At 37.0% G+C, this 17,883-nt stretch overlaps 1 protein-coding gene across 13 annotated transcripts in view; it reads right to left on the bottom strand.

Annotated features, from left to right (window-relative positions):
- Window positions 1–16,908, bottom strand: part of LOC131698785 (inositol hexakisphosphate and diphosphoinositol-pentakisphosphate kinase 2) — a 50,167-nt gene extending 33,259 nt beyond the window's left edge. For 6 of the 13 annotated variants that reach the window (XM_058992900.1, XM_058992914.1, XM_058992917.1 and 3 more), the window contains exons 1-9: window positions 16,484–16,906; window positions 8,488–8,959; window positions 7,519–7,714; window positions 6,634–6,724; window positions 4,896–4,981; window positions 3,579–3,733; window positions 3,038–3,139; window positions 1,675–1,836; window positions 805–926 (exon numbers count right to left, since the gene is read on the bottom strand). In XM_058992900.1, the coding sequence (XP_058848883.1) occupies window positions 805–926; window positions 1,675–1,836; window positions 3,038–3,139; window positions 3,579–3,733; window positions 4,896–4,981; window positions 6,634–6,724; window positions 7,519–7,714; window positions 8,488–8,643 (1,070 nt within the window). In that variant the 5' untranslated portion in view covers window positions 8,644–8,959; window positions 16,484–16,906. Of the gene's footprint in view, window positions 1–804; window positions 927–1,674; window positions 1,837–3,037; window positions 3,140–3,578; window positions 3,734–4,895; window positions 4,982–6,633; window positions 6,725–7,518; window positions 7,715–8,487; window positions 8,960–13,160; window positions 13,245–16,483 lie in introns of all 13 variants that reach the window. The other 7 variants (XM_058992883.1, XM_058992895.1, XM_058992919.1 and 4 more) reach the window with 4 other exon arrangements.
- Between the last annotated feature and the right edge of the window lie 975 nt (window positions 16,909–17,883).

The following is a 17,883-nucleotide window of genomic DNA, read 5'->3' as shown; positions in this document are numbered from 1 at the left end:
TGAAAGCATATAAAAAACTACCGGTACATGGTGAAGAACTTTTATCATTTTAAAAACCATATAAAATTTGTTTTAGTACTAGTTTTTTTTAAGCTCATTACTACCTGCTGTATTAAAGTTGAATCATACACCAACTGAAGATTTGAAAGAGTATTCAAACAATGAAAATGTAGAATCCACTTCAAATTCAGATATGATATGAGTGCAAATGAGGAAAGAGTTTTGCAATGCAAACATGTTCTCCTTTTAAAAGGTACTTGGTGGTTATAAATGTCAACCTAGTGTATGCTTCTCCCTCAATCAAGACATTAAACACACATGTCTAAATCAGAATGAACAATTATCTTGCTACTACAAACACAATTATCTAAAAAGCAGTCAGATCTAAATACTGCTTCCCACTATATTAATATTCCTGTTGTCTGCCCCAAGGTGTTATCCAATGACCACAAATTAACACCACTACATAAAACACTAGTGCTGAATTAAGAAATACTGAAAGAAACTCAATGTTTTGGCAGACACTGAAAAAGATTTCTCATCAAAATGTTTGTCATTGAATTTGTTTATTTCAGTATTTCTAAACACATAAAAATGCTGTGGAAAAATACTGACGTGTGACATTTTATGAGTTTAAGTTACAAGCATTTGGATTTAGATTCACTGCTTATTAGATCATACAAAAATACTCTCAGTGTTCCAGTTTGGGCTCACCCTAAACTGGTGACCCTAACTAGAGGGCGAGATGGACCATGATGTTTTAAATTTTATTTTGAAGTTGAAATAAATGATGCAGACTCTTACCCTAAAATTTTTGCGCAGTCATCATAGTACTTCATGGAGTTTTTCACAAAGCTGAAGCCATTGACGTCACAGACATACGACTGCCCATTAGCACGCAATAAGTCAAAGCCACAAACAGTTTGCTGTCAACAAAGCAAAATGTAGTAACTAAAACAAACTACTCAATCATTATAACAAGAGATGCATGGATAGGATTTCAGATCCACAAAGTTAATAAGCAGGGTACATTAGTATACAGCTGGTGGCAGAGTCATTGACCGTCTCTGATTGATACACTTGTTAGTGTCACAGAACAAAAATAAAATGTGCATACAATTTTATGTTCCTAGTTTTACAAGGCGGCAGGTTGGATTGGATTATAATGGTAACATTTCTTTAAAATCAGACAAAATAAAAATAATCCTCCTTCATCGGTTTAATGACAATTACTGTACGTGTATATATATATATATATATATCAGTTTATTCCAAACTGATAGGCCATGTTTTGAAGCAAGTACAAATTTTCTGAAAAGCACAAAACAAATTTGTGACGGTATAAAACTAGCAAGAAACAAATTGCTGTAAGAAGCAGTTAAACTATTGTTCTGAATACCAATAGTTTTTTGTAAGTTTTAAATCATGAAAATGATTTAATTTCTTTATGAAAATATACACTTACATCAAAATAGAGCAATTGACATTTAATGAACATAAAACAGGTATCTGAGGTAAAATAAACCTTATTCTTTATAGTAGCTGATTTGAACCTTTGAAGCTCAGTAGCATGCTGGTCTACTGTATGAAATCTGTCAGACATAGCTGTGTTTTGTAAAAATAGCAGCAGGCAGCTGCTCAGAGTTTACAGTCCTACAGTATGACCCTCATTACCTTAAAAGCAAGGCAGACTTTCCAGGCAATCAGCTTCTCTCTGGCATTCAAGATGACTGGGTATCTAACCTCTTTCCCTTCACTATCTCGTTCCACCTTACCATCGAGCGCAGGTGACTTGCGAGCCTCAGCATGAGCGTAGTCAGGGCCCACAGTGTAAACCTTGTTCAAAAACAAATCACAGCATCAGAAGAGAATCTAAACAAACTTGTGACACGATAACAGCAGGAGCGCATCCACTGAAGCACGACAGCCGTCTAGAAAAGGTCAGGCAGGGACAAAAAGTTAAAATATTTCTGCTCAAGGGCATTTTAACTTTTGCATTTCAAACAAGAAAGCACTACAAACTATCTAGACATTTTAGGAGTTCACAAAGGGTTTATTGTGAAAGGGTAGCGTCCCGGGCAAGGCTATTTACCCCCAGGAGGGAGACTCGGAGGCATGAAGATGTGGTTTAAAGTGGTTTATTTACAAAAAACAAACAAACGCAGGAATAAATAAACAAGGTACAAGGACCAAAGTAAAAGGGTTAAACAAAATACAAGAAATCAATCTCCCAAGCAATGCTATCACTGTGTATCTTAAGCCCCTGTCACACTGGCATGCTCTACCTGTGGCTAAACCTACCCAGGTCAGGACCCGGTGTCATGCGGGTCGGCTACGCGATTTCACACTGCTTTTGATAAAGCAGGGTTGACCTGGGTGACAGACACAAGTACACAACGTGCGTATCAATGCGTATCAATGCCCCGGAAGCATTGATACGCACTTCCATCCATCCGACGCTTCCATCCAAGCTTCTCTGGATTGAACCGCCGGCCTAAATGTTAATTAGAGCAAATGTTTCTTCATCCCTGCTGCAATCTAGCTCATGGTGTGTGTCTCAAGCAACACAAATATGTCTAAACAAAATCAACAAAAACGTTCCTTGCGGAAGTGAAACCTTCATGCACGCGTGGCTATTTGATATTTTGTCAGCTTAAGAACAGTCGTCATGCATTTTCTCTCGCTCAACCCGGGTCAAAGCGTGTCGACCCACATCCTGAGGTGGGTCGCTGGAGCAGGGATGGAATTAACCCCATCCCTGCCAAACTTAAATTCAAGATAATACAAACTGTATTTATAAACCCACAGCCAAACCAAAAATTTACAGGCAGGGCTTCCGCTTTGTCACACTAACCATAATAAATCTGTTGATTTTGTGAACCTCATTTTTTGTTGTTGTGAGTTATTACTTTGAGGGGGGGTACTGCATTTACATAGTTTCCATTCCTCTAGAAAAGGTAAGAGTTTAATCTGTGTAATTAATTCCTTGTGATTACTTTATTGATCTGAAAATAGCTAAGGCTTAAGATCTTCATACCTTTACGTCAGTGCCATCGGTGGGCATAAACTCTTCATATATGTAGGATCCAGTTTTTCTGACATTACTCTCTGGAGAATACACACTACTTCTGCTACCAATCTGAAAAAAAAACATTTTTTAAAGTAAGACTAGTACCATCAAAGCCAGCATGTCATACCCTGGTTACAATCTATACTTATATACTTAATCCTACAATAAAAGTAAACAAATTATTTCAAAATGTTTTTAAAATAAATTAAAAATATACATAAAATGTGAAGAAATCACATTTTCATATAGCAACGTTAACAGGGCCTATATTAAGTGGCCATTTTGACCATTACAATGTATTTGTATCATAAACGAACACCTGTGTATGTATAGCAGGTGAAACATTATTCAGGCACTTTGTCTTAAATTTAACAATAACAATTAACATTTAGATCAATTTAGTTGCTAATGGAAAAACAGGGGAAAAAACAAGTGAAAAAAACAAGAGCGAGAAAGATTTGAAAGACAGAGAAACACAAAAATAACATTTCATTTTAAGATTTCAAACCTTGCGAAAAAGCCTCTGGCTCCCCCCTCCAGCTGATGTTGGGTAGTAAATGTATACGTTGTGGTCTTCGGCACTCACTGGCTTCTCCACAAATGGTTTCTGGAAAACCTCTCCATTCACCTCCACGTGGTCCTCTCCCTCCACCAAGTTGCACTCTGTAATAATGTGAGACTGCTTGTTGTACATCGATGATCTGTAACCTAAAATTAAATAATTGTCCCTTTTCCACCAGAGTTTTGCTGGCAAGAGTTGGTGAACAGAATCACATCAGTCATCAGTATAATAAGATAAAAAAAAAAAAAAACACTATATGAGAGCAGTTGCATGATGAAAACAAGGTAAACTTGATAATGGCTTTGAATACACATGGACTAATAACTAAAACATATACAGCAGAAAGATCCAAGCAAAAAATAAATTTATGGCTAAATGTGTAGAAATCGTATGCGTTTGAAAGTGTATGCATCCATTCACTTCTACACTCTGATACAATAACTTGTGCTAAAGAATTTTCAGAAGTTCCATCACAATTGAATAAGCACTTCTCTAGATGCATGAAAAATGTAAGCGGATATGCGGTTCTAGAAACATGTGAAAACGCTAGAGTGACAAACAGTTTACAGAATATGAAAACACACAACAGCTTCTGCTAAAGAACTCATTAGCAAGTTTAAATCAGTTTTTCTGGACATACAGACACAAACAAAATCCATACCAAACATTCTGATTATAACTCTTTTTGAATACAAATGTTGTCATTTAATTTGTTATATTTCTCATAGTATTTCTAAACATAATGGTTAAAAATAAAAATCACACACAGACCCACACACCATAATTATTCCAGTTTGCTTGGTGGCAGACTGATGACTGGTGTAAAACATTTTCAGCAATTAATGTGGCTATTTTGGTGCTAGTAAGTTGTCTTGTTATTTCAGTTTGATAGCATATGACCAATGTGATCAACAGAGGGTGCAGCCAGTATAGTCTGAAATTCTCAGAATTGCAAACTAAAAATGAGTGAGTACTGGCAGATTATTGGAAGAGTCCCCTGCTGCAAGGTTTATGGCATAAGGCTACTGTGGTTATAAACAGAATGAATAATACCCGACAAAAACCCAAGAGGTATACCTGGAATCCATTAATTATAGAAATGTCTTTAACAAACATATAGCAAATCAACTTAATCTAAAAATTCAGCATAATTCTTGAAATTACAAAAACACCTATTTGTAACTCCCTTTTGTGCATTTTGCCCTTTGTATACAAAACCGAGGATATGTTTTTTATATTACAGCAGATTTTCCAAAGTATTACCTTCAGGTTTGTCAGGATCACGATTTAGAACAGCATAACGTGGAAGCAAGATTCCCTCCTCCTTTAAAATACGGTATACTTCTCTCCTAAAATTAACAAAATACAATGAGCAGTCACAATCTGCAGAAAATGTTTCATCACCCCCGCAACTACAGATCTTCAAAATGAATGTCATTTTAAATGAGAAGGGTAAAGTATCAAAAGACTAAGGATTATGCTACATATTTCTTTGGACAAAAATGTCTGTGTGATTCGTAAAAGGACAGGTCATTCACTTCTAAAAATAAAATACCTCATGGGAGAAAAACTGGGTCAACAGTATTTGTCTGCCCATAAGAGTGTACTGCTGTACCATTTAATTAATAAAAAAAAGTAGTGAAAGTTTGAGGTGACTCGGTTGTTTCCCTTTTCAATGAATGACTGTGTTCAAATCTCGCTTAGGTCACAAGTGGAACAGAGTTAAACTGTTTTCAATGGGCAGACAGGACTGGCAAGGCTTACATAAACTGCTCTCTCTCAATTAACTTTAGTTTCATGTGCTGCCAATGTATCATATCTCATGAGTGAGGCTCTACTTAAATTTTTATTTTTTATTTGCCTAAATGCAATGCACACAGGACGGCAAAGGAATAATAAAAAATGAAGCCTATCTACAGAATTAAGATACATAGTTTGCGTCGCTTGCGGTGTGCAGTAGTTCATTTAATTTTTTTTTTTCTCTCTCCATACTAGCCCGGTATACATTGGCCCCTAAGGAGGTGAATTTCGCAGTGACCCCATCAACTTCCCGATTTTCACAATAATCACGAATTAGGTAGATCCCTACTCATCAGCACCATGTTTTAGAAAATAATCCACATTCTAAATTTGAGTGCTAAAGCTCCCTGACCTGGATTTAAAAGGGCTTTTACAAGGTCAAGACTGAGGAACAGCTGAAGTGCATGAACAAACGCCAGCAATAGCCAAAGACATACTGAAAAAGGAAATTTAAATATATCAAGATATTAGGTATGTGTTTGTGTTAGTCCAATCAATCAGTTTCAGCACAAATGAAATTAAATAGAATTTTGTTGTGACATCAATCATTGACTGGCATAGGATTTCAGACAGATCGATTGTATATATAACCATTTACTAACCCTTGCTGACATTTTATGAACACCATAATAGGTTGGCATCATGCTTTACAGAAAGACCCTAGGATAATATGCTATGTGCCAATTGAAGTTACTGGATTTATATCACAAGTTAGCCATGACCTTGTGACTTCACGAGTTGTGCGTCCACAAGTGATGTCATAACAAATAAAAAACCTAATACTTTTAGCAGAGCCATGGCAAATAAGATGCTATCATTAATTAAGCAAGAGAAGAGATTTCAGCATAAACAGGAGCAGTCTCTCAGTACACAGTCAAATAGAGGAATCAGAAACTTAGCATTCAGCCAGACACTGCCCTGTTTATATTTAGAGCAGTCAAATTTAGAGCAGAGAATCAATGCTTTGTTAAGATTGGTTTGCCTGCTAAAAGTATTAAGATTTATGATCCTTCTTTGTGGTGTGATGGTAGCCACAGTTAGAATGCCAGGAATATAGTTTGCCTGCTAAAAAGCAAACAAAGATACTGCTGTGTAAGCTTTGGTGGTGATCCAAGATGGTCAACTATTAATTTCACATTTACAGCACAGCACAGAGTATAGAGGTTTCTCCAAAAAGCTTTTTTTCTGTTTTAAAACTCACCGGTCCTGAATGTGATACTGCAAGTCCAGATCATTGATAACAAATGGGTTCCTTAGTTTTGAATATGCTACTGCTTTGTCCAAAGGAAAGCCTGTGTGCGAGTGAAAGGGAGAGACAACAAAGTGTCAAACAAAATCATCACGATGTAGTTAGTGAGCATTAAAAAAAAAAAATTATAATATTTTAATAACCATTTCACTTTTTTGACATATGCATGAACACCCCCTGCTTTTTAAAGTGTAGTTCCTGATGTAATGTTGTGTAGTTAATATATTTCAAAGCACCATGTAACTGTGCTCACAATGAAGCACACAAAAGTAACATTGCTCCCATCATTCAGAACATTCAATGCAACAAAGAGTTCATACAGAGTTGCAAGGTCAGATTTTCTGAATGTATGCCCAGTCTAAATGGATTTGAATGTATTTCTAAGAGCTGAAAAATACAACGTTTCCATCCCTTAAATCGTATCTATACACTAGAGTAAACATTAAATTAATTCTGGTAAAACACATACTTGTACATAAATAACCAACATAGTATTCATGCATCAGATTTGTTTGTACATAAGACTGGAATTCATAACTTTCAAATGCTTAATCCCTGAAAGCTAAATTGACTTTTAGAAAATGTATTTCCTGCCAAATTTAAAAGTGTCTTCCCAAGGCACAAACATACAAACTAACAAAGCTTTCATAATGTTGTTACATACATCTTTCATTCTCAATAAACAGTATTAAAAAGGGCATCTGCAATAACGAGGAAAATCATCAACATTTGAAACATGATTATGTCTTTTAAAAGCTCAAAAAAAAGCTTACAGTAATTTTTAAATTCCAATACACTTCATCCTCAGTTTCATCATGAAACGAATACATATACTACCTTTAGAGTGAAAGGAAGTAAGACAGTCACAGTGCGGCCAGTTTTCCACAGGTTCATTCAGTATTACATCTTCTTCAAATATCACAACAGTGATGTACTTGAATAAGCAAAGGCGTTCCAGGATTTCCTTCATGGGTTTGGATTTTGATTTCTTTGCCATGGCACAGATTCCAATCACAATCTGCCTTTCTGGTGGCTAGAGAATAAAACATGGATTAGAATAAAATAACAAAACGCTCTATGGAAAATTTAAATAATTCCCTCTAAATACAGTTATAGTTTACTTAAACAGTTCTGTAGACACTAAATAAATAAATAAATAAATATACATACATATATAAATAAATACATTTTAAAATATTTTATGGGAATGCTATTTAGTGATACTTTGATTTTCATTTAGTGAGAATTACTCTGCTATATTTGATCAATGTTTGCCCAAATAAATATTCATGAATTAATTTTTAATTAAAAATTAGCATGTTGTGTGAAATGTGGTGTAGATAAGCTAATTTTATATGTCAAGTCTAGTTAGGTGTCAGTTCTACAAAATGTGACTTCTAGGCCATCTGTACTGCAGTCAATATAAAGGTGTGCTTTTTCACATTCAAAAAGATGTCAAGGTCATAACAGGCAATCTGCCAGCTAAAGGCAAAGTTTTCTCTTAAAATCTAAAAAGTAATCTATAAAAGGTAAAGCTTTCAAGTAAATTAATATTTTGTGTTCCTTATTAATATGTTAGGTACCTAGTGGCTGCAGGCAGAAAATGTACAGTAAAAGGCAATTAATCTTTTTATAATTCTTTCAACTGGGAATCTCAGCTACCAGTATATACACCATACCCATGTCTTCTTTCAAAAGAAATTTTGAATTCTGTTAAGCTAAACCCATACTACAGTTAAAGGAATGTACTGCATTCTAGCTACAGCATGGTGCTCAGCCCATTATCTAACCACACCAAGAACATACAGATTCATATTCTTCATCATCGTCATCATCGTCCTCCTCCACGTGTTCGTAAAGACAGTCATAGACCTTCCCTTGATCCAGTAGCTCATCTCCTTCTCCATCTTCGCAACCAAAAAAGAACCTAGGGGTATCTCCTTCTGCCTCACTGACAGACATGGCCACTCAGGGCAGAGAACTCTTTGGGGAACCTGGCCAGCGAGCTGTACACCACAGTCAAAGCCAGCCCTACCTGATCCACCAGCACCTCTACAAGAGCTAGACTGACAGAACAACCCCTTGCCTTCTGCGGCCCTGCCACCTGCTTGGAATTATATGAAGTCAGCTGCCCACGGTAGATTAGTCAGATACTGTGTGATAATCTGTGTATCCTTGCATTGTTTTTACTGGCGGACAGTTCTGACTCTTGTTCCTCAGGACCTTAGCCTCTTTTTTTTCTCCTCCCGTTCTTCAATTGAAGTCATCTTGTAATCTTCTGTAAAGAAAAAAAAAAGTTAGTTACATTTAGATTTTCCTCAAAATGTAGGCTAAATTAATTGGAAACAATGCCTGAGGGTATAACAATTAACAGTAGTGCTAGATTATGTTTGAGGTTGTAGATTACGGTTATGTTAAATTTACTTTGGGGGGGGGGGGGGGGGGGGGGGGGGTAATCGATCAATTTATAAACTAACCACATCAAATCAGGAAATGTATAAAGTTAAAAAAATGACCCAATAAATCTAAAGTAACTTCTAAAGTTACTGGTATTAAAAAAAGGTAAAGATAAAATCACCAGGCAGGTTAAACCAGGGCTGCAGAATGCTCGCGCCCATGGATTTGGTGTCGAAAATATCCTCTTTACAACCCACAATAATGCTCACACAGGCTCTCATCCTCAACCATTTTATCAAATTAAAATGACTCCTAGATGATGCATGCAGTATACCTTAAGCTACTGTATGAAATCCAAGGCTAAAATATGCATGTTGCATCCAAGCAGCCACTCACTAATGCATTCTAATGCCCTTCATTCTTCAGGGTTATTTCCATTTTCTTGGATAAGCACCTTGCTGGACAAAATTAAAAGAAGCTACATCCACTAAAGGTGATGAAATGACCTTTCAGTCACCAGCTACTCTGCGGTCATGGGCCTCATGGAATGTGAGAGGAGGGCATGACAGCAAGGTTAAAGAAACCAAGGATAGTTTTACAATCAGATGTCCTTGTTGCTCTAAAAATTACAGTACTAGAAGTGTTTTTGTTTTTGTTTTGTTTTGTTTTTTTTGTTTTGTTTTGTTTTTTAATATTGCATATAGTGATCTGAACAGACTGGATTAAAACAGACAAATTAATCAATGCACGAAGTTTAAGATGCAGTTCTGTATCAAAATGAAGCACCCTGAGAAATTGTATGCAGGCATTTTCAGTGTTGGCGATACTACTTTTAAAAAGTAATCCATTACAGTTACAAGTTAAGTGAACAAAATTGTAACTAGTTACAAAAAATAACAGTACTGCCTCTCTAATATAGACACCGATACAAGTAGTCTACTAAATAGCTAAAATTATGAACAAGAGTAAGGGAGGGGATTAAACTCATACTCTACAGAGTTTTAACTGACTGTGATCAAACAGTTGGAAAAGGGAGAGAAGTTTTCAGAAATACTGCTGGACTCCACTGGTTTAAAACCAGTCTTGAATTTGAAGTCTTTAATTGCTTTTTGCAAAGAAAAGAAATCCTGACTGATACCAACAGGAAACAAAAGTAGCAGGTAGGCTGTGTGTTTTACATGTACACTAAAACATTTTCTATGTATATTTAAAATGAGTGATTATTTCTGTAAAGTGTGTGGAGTATATGCAAGGTATTGTATAGTATTGTAATATGTTAATGCGGTACCATGATCTGTTTTGTGTTAACTGTTAATTAGGTTATAGTAAAAAAAAAAAAAAAGAAAGATAATGTTAAATTAACTTAGTTTCAATTTTAAATAACAATATTTTATTATGTCTGCATTGTATACAGTAGTAATGTGTACAGAGAATGCAGTGGCATGATTTACTTTTTGATACCGGTATTATTTGCAGCAGCCTATAGACTAGGTATTAATTTGATTTTACTCTATACTGTATAGGCCTACTATACATATTTATATATTTTTTTACATACTGTAGTGTGTATAAAGAACACGTAAATGTTATTTCAGCACGATGATTTATACATTTAAAATAAATTGAGCCCTATAAAATGTGTGTGCGAGAGATTTTTATTTCAAACCGGTCAACCCGTCTGTCTCGAGACATGTCCAGTTTAGGAAGGGACTACTGTACTTTGTAATTTTTTTTTTTCAGTTTGGTCAGACTGTAGCTCGAAATATTCTGTACTCTTGAGATGATTTTCTAGCAAGATGATATGAAAAGCACCTCATGTGACATCTGAAGTTTGACTTGGAGGCTGTGTGGTCCAGTGGTTAAAGAAAAGGGCTTGTAACCAGGAGGTCCCCGGTTCAAATCCCACCTCAGCCGCTGACTCATTGTGTGACCCTGAGCAAGTCACTTAACCTCCTTGTGCTCCGTCTTTCAGGTGAGATGTAATTGTAAGCGACTCTGCAGCTGATGCATAGTTCACACACCCTAGTCTCTGTAAGTCGCCTTGGATAAAGGCGTCTGCCAAATAATAATAATAATAATTGGTTGCACTGTTGAAGCACTTTTTTGATTTCCTCCTCCTCCACATGCTCATAAAGACAGTCATAGACAAAGTTTACAAACGAGGGGAGGCCATTCAGCCCATCTTGCTCGTTTGGTTGTTAGTAGCTTAATGATCCCAGAATCTCATCAAGCAGCTTCTTGAAGGATCCCAGGGTGTCAGCTTCAACAACATTACTGGGGAGCTGGTTCCAGACCCACAATTCTCTGTGTAAAAAAAGGCCTCCTATTTTCTGTTCTGAATGCCCCTCTATCTAATCTCCACTTGTTTCTTTTTTCAGGTCGAAAAAGTCCCTTGAGTCGACATTGTCAATACCTTTTAGAATTTTGAATGCTTGAATCAGATCGCTACGTAGTCTTCTTTGTTCTAGACTGAATAGACTCAATTTATTTTAGCCTGTCTGCATATGACATGCCTTTTAAACCCGGGATAATTCTGGTTGCTCTTCTTTGCACTCTTTCTAGAGCAGCAATATCCTTTTTGTAGCGAGGTGACCAGAACTGAACACAGTATTCTAGGTGAGATCTAATGCATGTACAAAGTTTTAACATTACTTCCCTTGATTTAAATTCAACACTTTTCATTATATATCAGAGCATTTTGTTGGCCTTTTTTATAGCTTCCCCTTGAATTTCATTTTTGTGTGCTGGCAGGATTTCCCTCCTATGCTGCAGCCAATGGGGGGGGATTCCAAAATTTTAGGGGGGTGTAACAGGGGAGATCTGTGCTGACTGTCTAGCACATGCGTGGTTCTGCAGGAAGAGGGCAGCAGCCTCGTAAGATCTGCCTGTCAGTCATGGCGATGACATGGAGAGGTGAGGAAGAGGGTGTGTTGGCTTTATCTCTCTCTGAGTGGCTGAGAGGCAGGCCTTGGAGGATTGCTTGGCCCATAAGTACTGCGCTTGGTTATGCATTCGGGTGGCCGTGATTGGGAAGACCCAGAGACGCTGGCTGAGAAGGCCAGTGTAAACATAGTCCAGGCAGGAACACAAGTGGTTGGAGCGAGAGAAGAAAATAGGCAAGCATGGCTGAGAAATACAGCCAGCCTAGAGAAATAAAACAATATATAAAATAAACTGTTAAGTATCCGAGGGAACGGGTATGAGCAGAAGGGGAACCTTGGCCACCCCAGTGTATAGTAGATAACAGCGTAGGACGGAGACCCGAGCTGACTGGCTTAGCGGCAGTGGGGGCACTGCGTAAGCAGCACCTTTATTTTGTAGTTTTATTTTCCCTTTTCTTTCTTTTGTTATTTATTATTTCAAAGCACCTATGAGTGCGGCAACATTTAACTGTTTATACCAGTATTAATATTTCTATGCTCCTGTTTACCGGTGACGGTATTCAGGCCACGGACAACAGCGCCCTCTGTGGGCTAAAAGAAAATATAGAAAATAATAAAACTGGGCACCAGTGCAGTGTTTTCAATTAACCCTTTGCGGTCCTATGTCGGACCTGGTCCGACATCGCAATTTTCCCTTTCCGGTCCCATGTCAGACCCTGTACGACATCATCAAAAAGACGCAAAAAACAGGTCTCTAGTCGTTTTTTCTCTGGAAAAAGCAGAGAAAACCGGCCAATTGAGCGCCGTCCCCTGGAAGTTCCCATCCTCGGTGGGCAAAGAAATAGCCTGGACTCGAACTTGCGACGTCCAGACTATAAGGCACATCCTGCACTCCACACAGAGCGCCTTTACTGGATGCGCCACTCGGGAGCCCCGAGAATTAATCTTTTATGCAGGACTTTGTCAAAAGCTTTCTGGAAATCTAAACAAACCATGTCATATGCTTTGCAATCATCCATTGCCGATGTTGCATCCTCAAAAAAATCAAGCAGGTTAGTTAGATACAATCTCCCTTTCCTAAACCATGCTGACTGTCTCCCAGGACAATGTTACTATATAGGTAATTTTCCATTTTGGATTTTATTATAGTTTCCATAAGTTTACATATAATAGAAGTCAGGTTTATTGGTCTGTAGTTACCTGGTTCGGTTTTGTCTCCCTTTTTGTGATCGGTATTATGTTGGCAATTCTCCAGTCTGTTGGTACAACCCCTGTGTCAAGAGACTGTTGAATGATCTTGGTTAGCAGCTTTTAAATAACTTCTTTCATTTCTTTGAGTACTGTTGGGATGATCTCATCTAGCCCAGGGGATTTGTTTATTTTAAGAGCTCCTAGTCCCTTTAACACTTCTGCCTCTGCTATGCTAAATTTATGTGGGGCATGTTGTCCGTATCCTCCTTTGTAAAAACTTGTGAAAAGTAATCATTTAGTAATCATTTTGATTTGAGTTTGCAGTTCCAAGTACTGTTTCTGTGAACTTTGTTCTTGGTCCCTTTTAAACACTTTCCCTGGGCCCAGCATCTTATCTCATTCTCTATCTTCACAAGCAAAAAAAGAATACAGCTCTGACCAAAAGTTTTGCATCACCCTATAGAATGAACTAATGTTGTTTCATAGAACCGAATTAAACCTGTGTTTTAATGTGACATTTCGAAATCTAACATGAAATACTGTATACTATTATGGCTTCTGGTAGACTTTTGTGATATTATTTTGTAGTTTCTTTGATTAAGTGATGTTAAATAAAATATATATTATGTTCCTATATATATATATACACACACACACACACACACACACACACACACACATATTATATATATATATATATATATATATATATATATATTAAATGATGTCTCAATCCTGACATTCTAGGTAATGCAAAACTTTTGGCCATAGTTGTACAGTAGAATTATGAATTATGCACTTGGATCAAAGAGGAGTTAAAAAGAAAACAAAAAAATTGATTTGTTCTTTGAACTGCATTAATATACAAGACTGTAAAGCAGATCACTTTGTTAATTATTTCTACAGACAGGCTGAAAGTATAGGGATTTAGCCTTGCCTTTTGTCCTTTTTACTGTACAGTACTACTTCTCTAAATGGTCTCTCTCCAATCTTGAATACCCAGTTTACCTGTAACACTTCCATCATCAAATACCCAGTTGAATACTATAGGATGACATACATGGTATTACATTTGGGAAAAACAGAAAATTATAGTTTGAAAAACAAACTGCATTCAAGAAAGCAAGAAAATTGCAATAATAACATATTATGTGGGATTGTAAGCACAATCCAGTGGATATGCTCAAACTTGCAAATAAATAAGAGGAGGATGCTCCTGGGATTGAACAGGTTAATCAAAGTATTAAGTTAGACTGAAGGAGCTGTCATTTTTATAAATAACAATTATCATCCGGCAATTTACAGACAATCCTACTTTACTACATGTTTTTTATTGTATTTTGTTCAATTCTCTTAAGATCATTGTTTACTAATGGAGTTAAATGTCAGTAACAACAGACCGAATAGTAGGCCTGTTTTCCAGGGCACAGACATGACAAAGTGCTCAAATGAGAAGTGTCGGGCCTAAATAAGCAACAGAACAGTCCCTATAGCAAACAATAAAGTGATCCACCTAGTTTGTTTGAAGGAGTACTATAAAATGTGATCTAGGCTACAGATTGAAACATATGTTCACATACCATACTTGTACTGTACTTTACAAAACACTCAACGCTACTGATGCAGTACTCTAAAGTCCAAAGAAGTACCCTTTATCCCCAAAGATTTTGTGGAATGACATTTTTTCTTTTTTGATTGGGTACTGTAGGACTACCACCCAGACAGAGCTAACAATTAGCCTAAGTACTAAAATTATAAACTGTAATCTCTCTCTTGCAGTAAACTGACACTTTGTACCATGAACCAATGATACAAAAAACATAACTTTCATAGCTGCCACAAAATAAAGCTTCAGAAAAGTAAAGAAATAATTAGGCATAATTATCTGTGATCAGTGTCACATCAATGCTAACCTAACCAATAAAACAGTGTTATAAAATAAAAATGAAACATTTCAGTATTCATTTCAAGCACATTTTAATTAGTTGCAATAGTATGATTGTATTTGGAAAATTGCTCAACAAAATGAAATGTAAAAAATATAGGCTATGGATCACGCCACCTTGGATAAAAACAAAGTTCACAATCATAACCTGCATCGACCAAAAATGACCCAGCAGGCCTAGACTTATTATAAATCTCATAACCGTTTTAAAAAATGTGGCCACTTTTTGAAATCAGGGTTTTTTTTTGTTTTGTTTTGTTGTTTTTTTTCAATTCCAGTTCCTTTTTGTTCAAGTCAATTGGATTTGGAATTAGAATTGATTAAAGGGGAATGCGAACCGGAACTGGAATTGGAAATTAATTTTAAAAAGGAATTAACTCCAACCCTGGTTGAAATACAAACACTTAACATCTTAATTGCCCAGCCTTACTTACAATAACTGGGCAATTCCCGGTCAAGTGTCTATTTCAAAAAAAGTTTAGATAATGTCAGAGACCAAAACCAAGGAGTACATACAAAATGTTTCTTTGCTTTCCTCTGCCAATATGGATATAATATAAACTGAGCAGAGGGACCCTACTAACTCAGTCCACATGATATCTGCCAACAAAACACAACAGCCTCATTGAAACATATATATATATATATATATATATATATATATATATATATATATATATATATATATACACACACACACACACACACACACACATATATACATACATAAACATATATACATACACACACATATATATATATATATATATATATATATATATATATATAGATATATATATATAGTTTTTTTTCACTGGCATGGCTACCATCATCACCTGGGCAGTGGGCTGAAAATGAACCACCAGTCACAACTGAAAACCCTAGCTTTCATCTCAGGAGTCAGAGTGCTGATGCCATTGACATTTCATCGTGTGCTTAGTTTACGACGACTTTCCTGGCAGTTTGCGAGTGCATGAGATTAAAATGATTCAACACAATGCTTGCTTGTCTCAATCTAAAACTTGCGGTGAAAGTACACTTCCTCTCAACAACGAACAAGTCTGAATGCCAATGCAAGCACCGCAACAGTACGCATACCAGTCTTCACAAGCAGCACAATATGTTTTGTCACCAGAATGCATCCAAATAATTTTACTCTAAGTAGAAATATACCATAAAAAGCTACATTTATGATCGAGGTTTATATTGCATTACCAGTTCACTCAGCAGAGAGGGGGAAGTGATGCTGCAGAGGTACGGTACTCAGTTACTGCTTTGTCGTGCTGGTTTCGCCTCACACATGGCTGCATACACAGACGCAGTGTTGCAACCAACTCCATGAATAATAAAGAATATGTGCTGATTTGAAGAGTTGTTAATAATGTACCTGTTAGGCTGTTTTCCCTGATGATTCTCGCACTCGCCTTAGTCTTTGTTTACTGTTTTGTATCTCCGTAACCACCTTCTTACAAGCTCGCCTGCTGCATCAGTATTGCCTGGTCCTCTCCAGCCCTCGTTTCTCTTCAGCCCACTGTTCCCAGAGCTTCCCCAACCGCAGAGGTTAGCTCCAAAGCACTGCAAGACTTCCGGCCTGTCCCACACTACAACCCGCTACAGCAGCGATCTTTCACTGGGCTCGACATCTCCACACCAAGCCTTTCCTGCCGCAGCTCGAGGGCTATCGAGCACCAGACAGCATCAACAGAACCAGCAACTGTCGTCGGGTCGTGAAGGGTATCGCTGCAAGAGGTCCGCGTGCATCTGGTACATCCAATCTGGTACAGTTGCGCGCGCACACCTCCACAGTGACACAACAGGGTAGGCGTGACATTGATAGAAGGAAATAAAATAAACAACCAGCACCGTTTATTTCAGACCAACCAGAGGAGGAGATTGTGACGAATGTGATAAGTTTAATTCAGTCCCATGTGTTGAGTAATGCATATGAGTATTAATACAATAGTTTTCAACGACCTAAAAGGCCTAGAGAAACCTTTATGTAATGAATATATAAATGTTATTTTTATTCATGCGCGGCACATAGAACATCTGCACAACCAAAAAATATGAGTTAAAAAAAAGAACATAAATGTGTTTATAAAAATGCACAATAGCAAAACATTTGTGTTCTTGTCTACCTATCCAAGTGGGGACTTAGGCATGGTTACACATCCACCAAGTGGAGGATCGGTAGACCAAGTCCCCACTAGGCAAAGCCTTTAAATCAACTTAAAATGGATTGGCTGGTGCGGAAAGAACTGAAACAGGGTTGGCAGTTTGACTGGCTGGTTTTGAGGCAGGGTGTTATTTGATCCAGCTGATGACAGAATTGTGGACCAATCGTGTCTTTCCTGTTGATTTGCTGTCCAGTGGCTGCGAATTGAGCCTTCATTAAGAAGTGATTTTACTTGTTTTATTATTATTATTTATTATTATTATTTATTTCTTAGCAGACGCCCTTATCCAGGGCGACTTACAATTGTTCCATGATATCACTTTTTTTTTTTTTTTTTTTACATACAATTACCCATTTATACAGTTGGGTTGTTTTTACTGGAGCAATCTAGGTAAAGTACCTTGCTCAAGGGTACAGCAGCAGTGTCCCCAACTGGGGATTGAACCCACAACCCTCCGGTCAAGAGTTCAGAGCCCTAACCACTACTCCACACTGCTGTTTAAGTAGCTTTTTATGTTATCAGATTAGTTGCAGATTAGAATGTTAAAGGAAAAATCCAGTATTTATGCACAGATTGATTTAAAATTTAGTTCACAGTTAAGCACTTCAAC

The sequence above is a fragment of the Acipenser ruthenus genome, chromosome 2 (assembly GCF_902713425.1).
Source record: "Acipenser ruthenus chromosome 2, fAciRut3.2 maternal haplotype, whole genome shotgun sequence".
NCBI lineage: Eukaryota > Metazoa > Chordata > Actinopteri > Acipenseriformes > Acipenseridae > Acipenser > Acipenser ruthenus.
The sequence above is the reverse complement of the archived record's forward strand: the minus strand, read 5'-3'. Positions and strand labels throughout refer to the sequence as shown.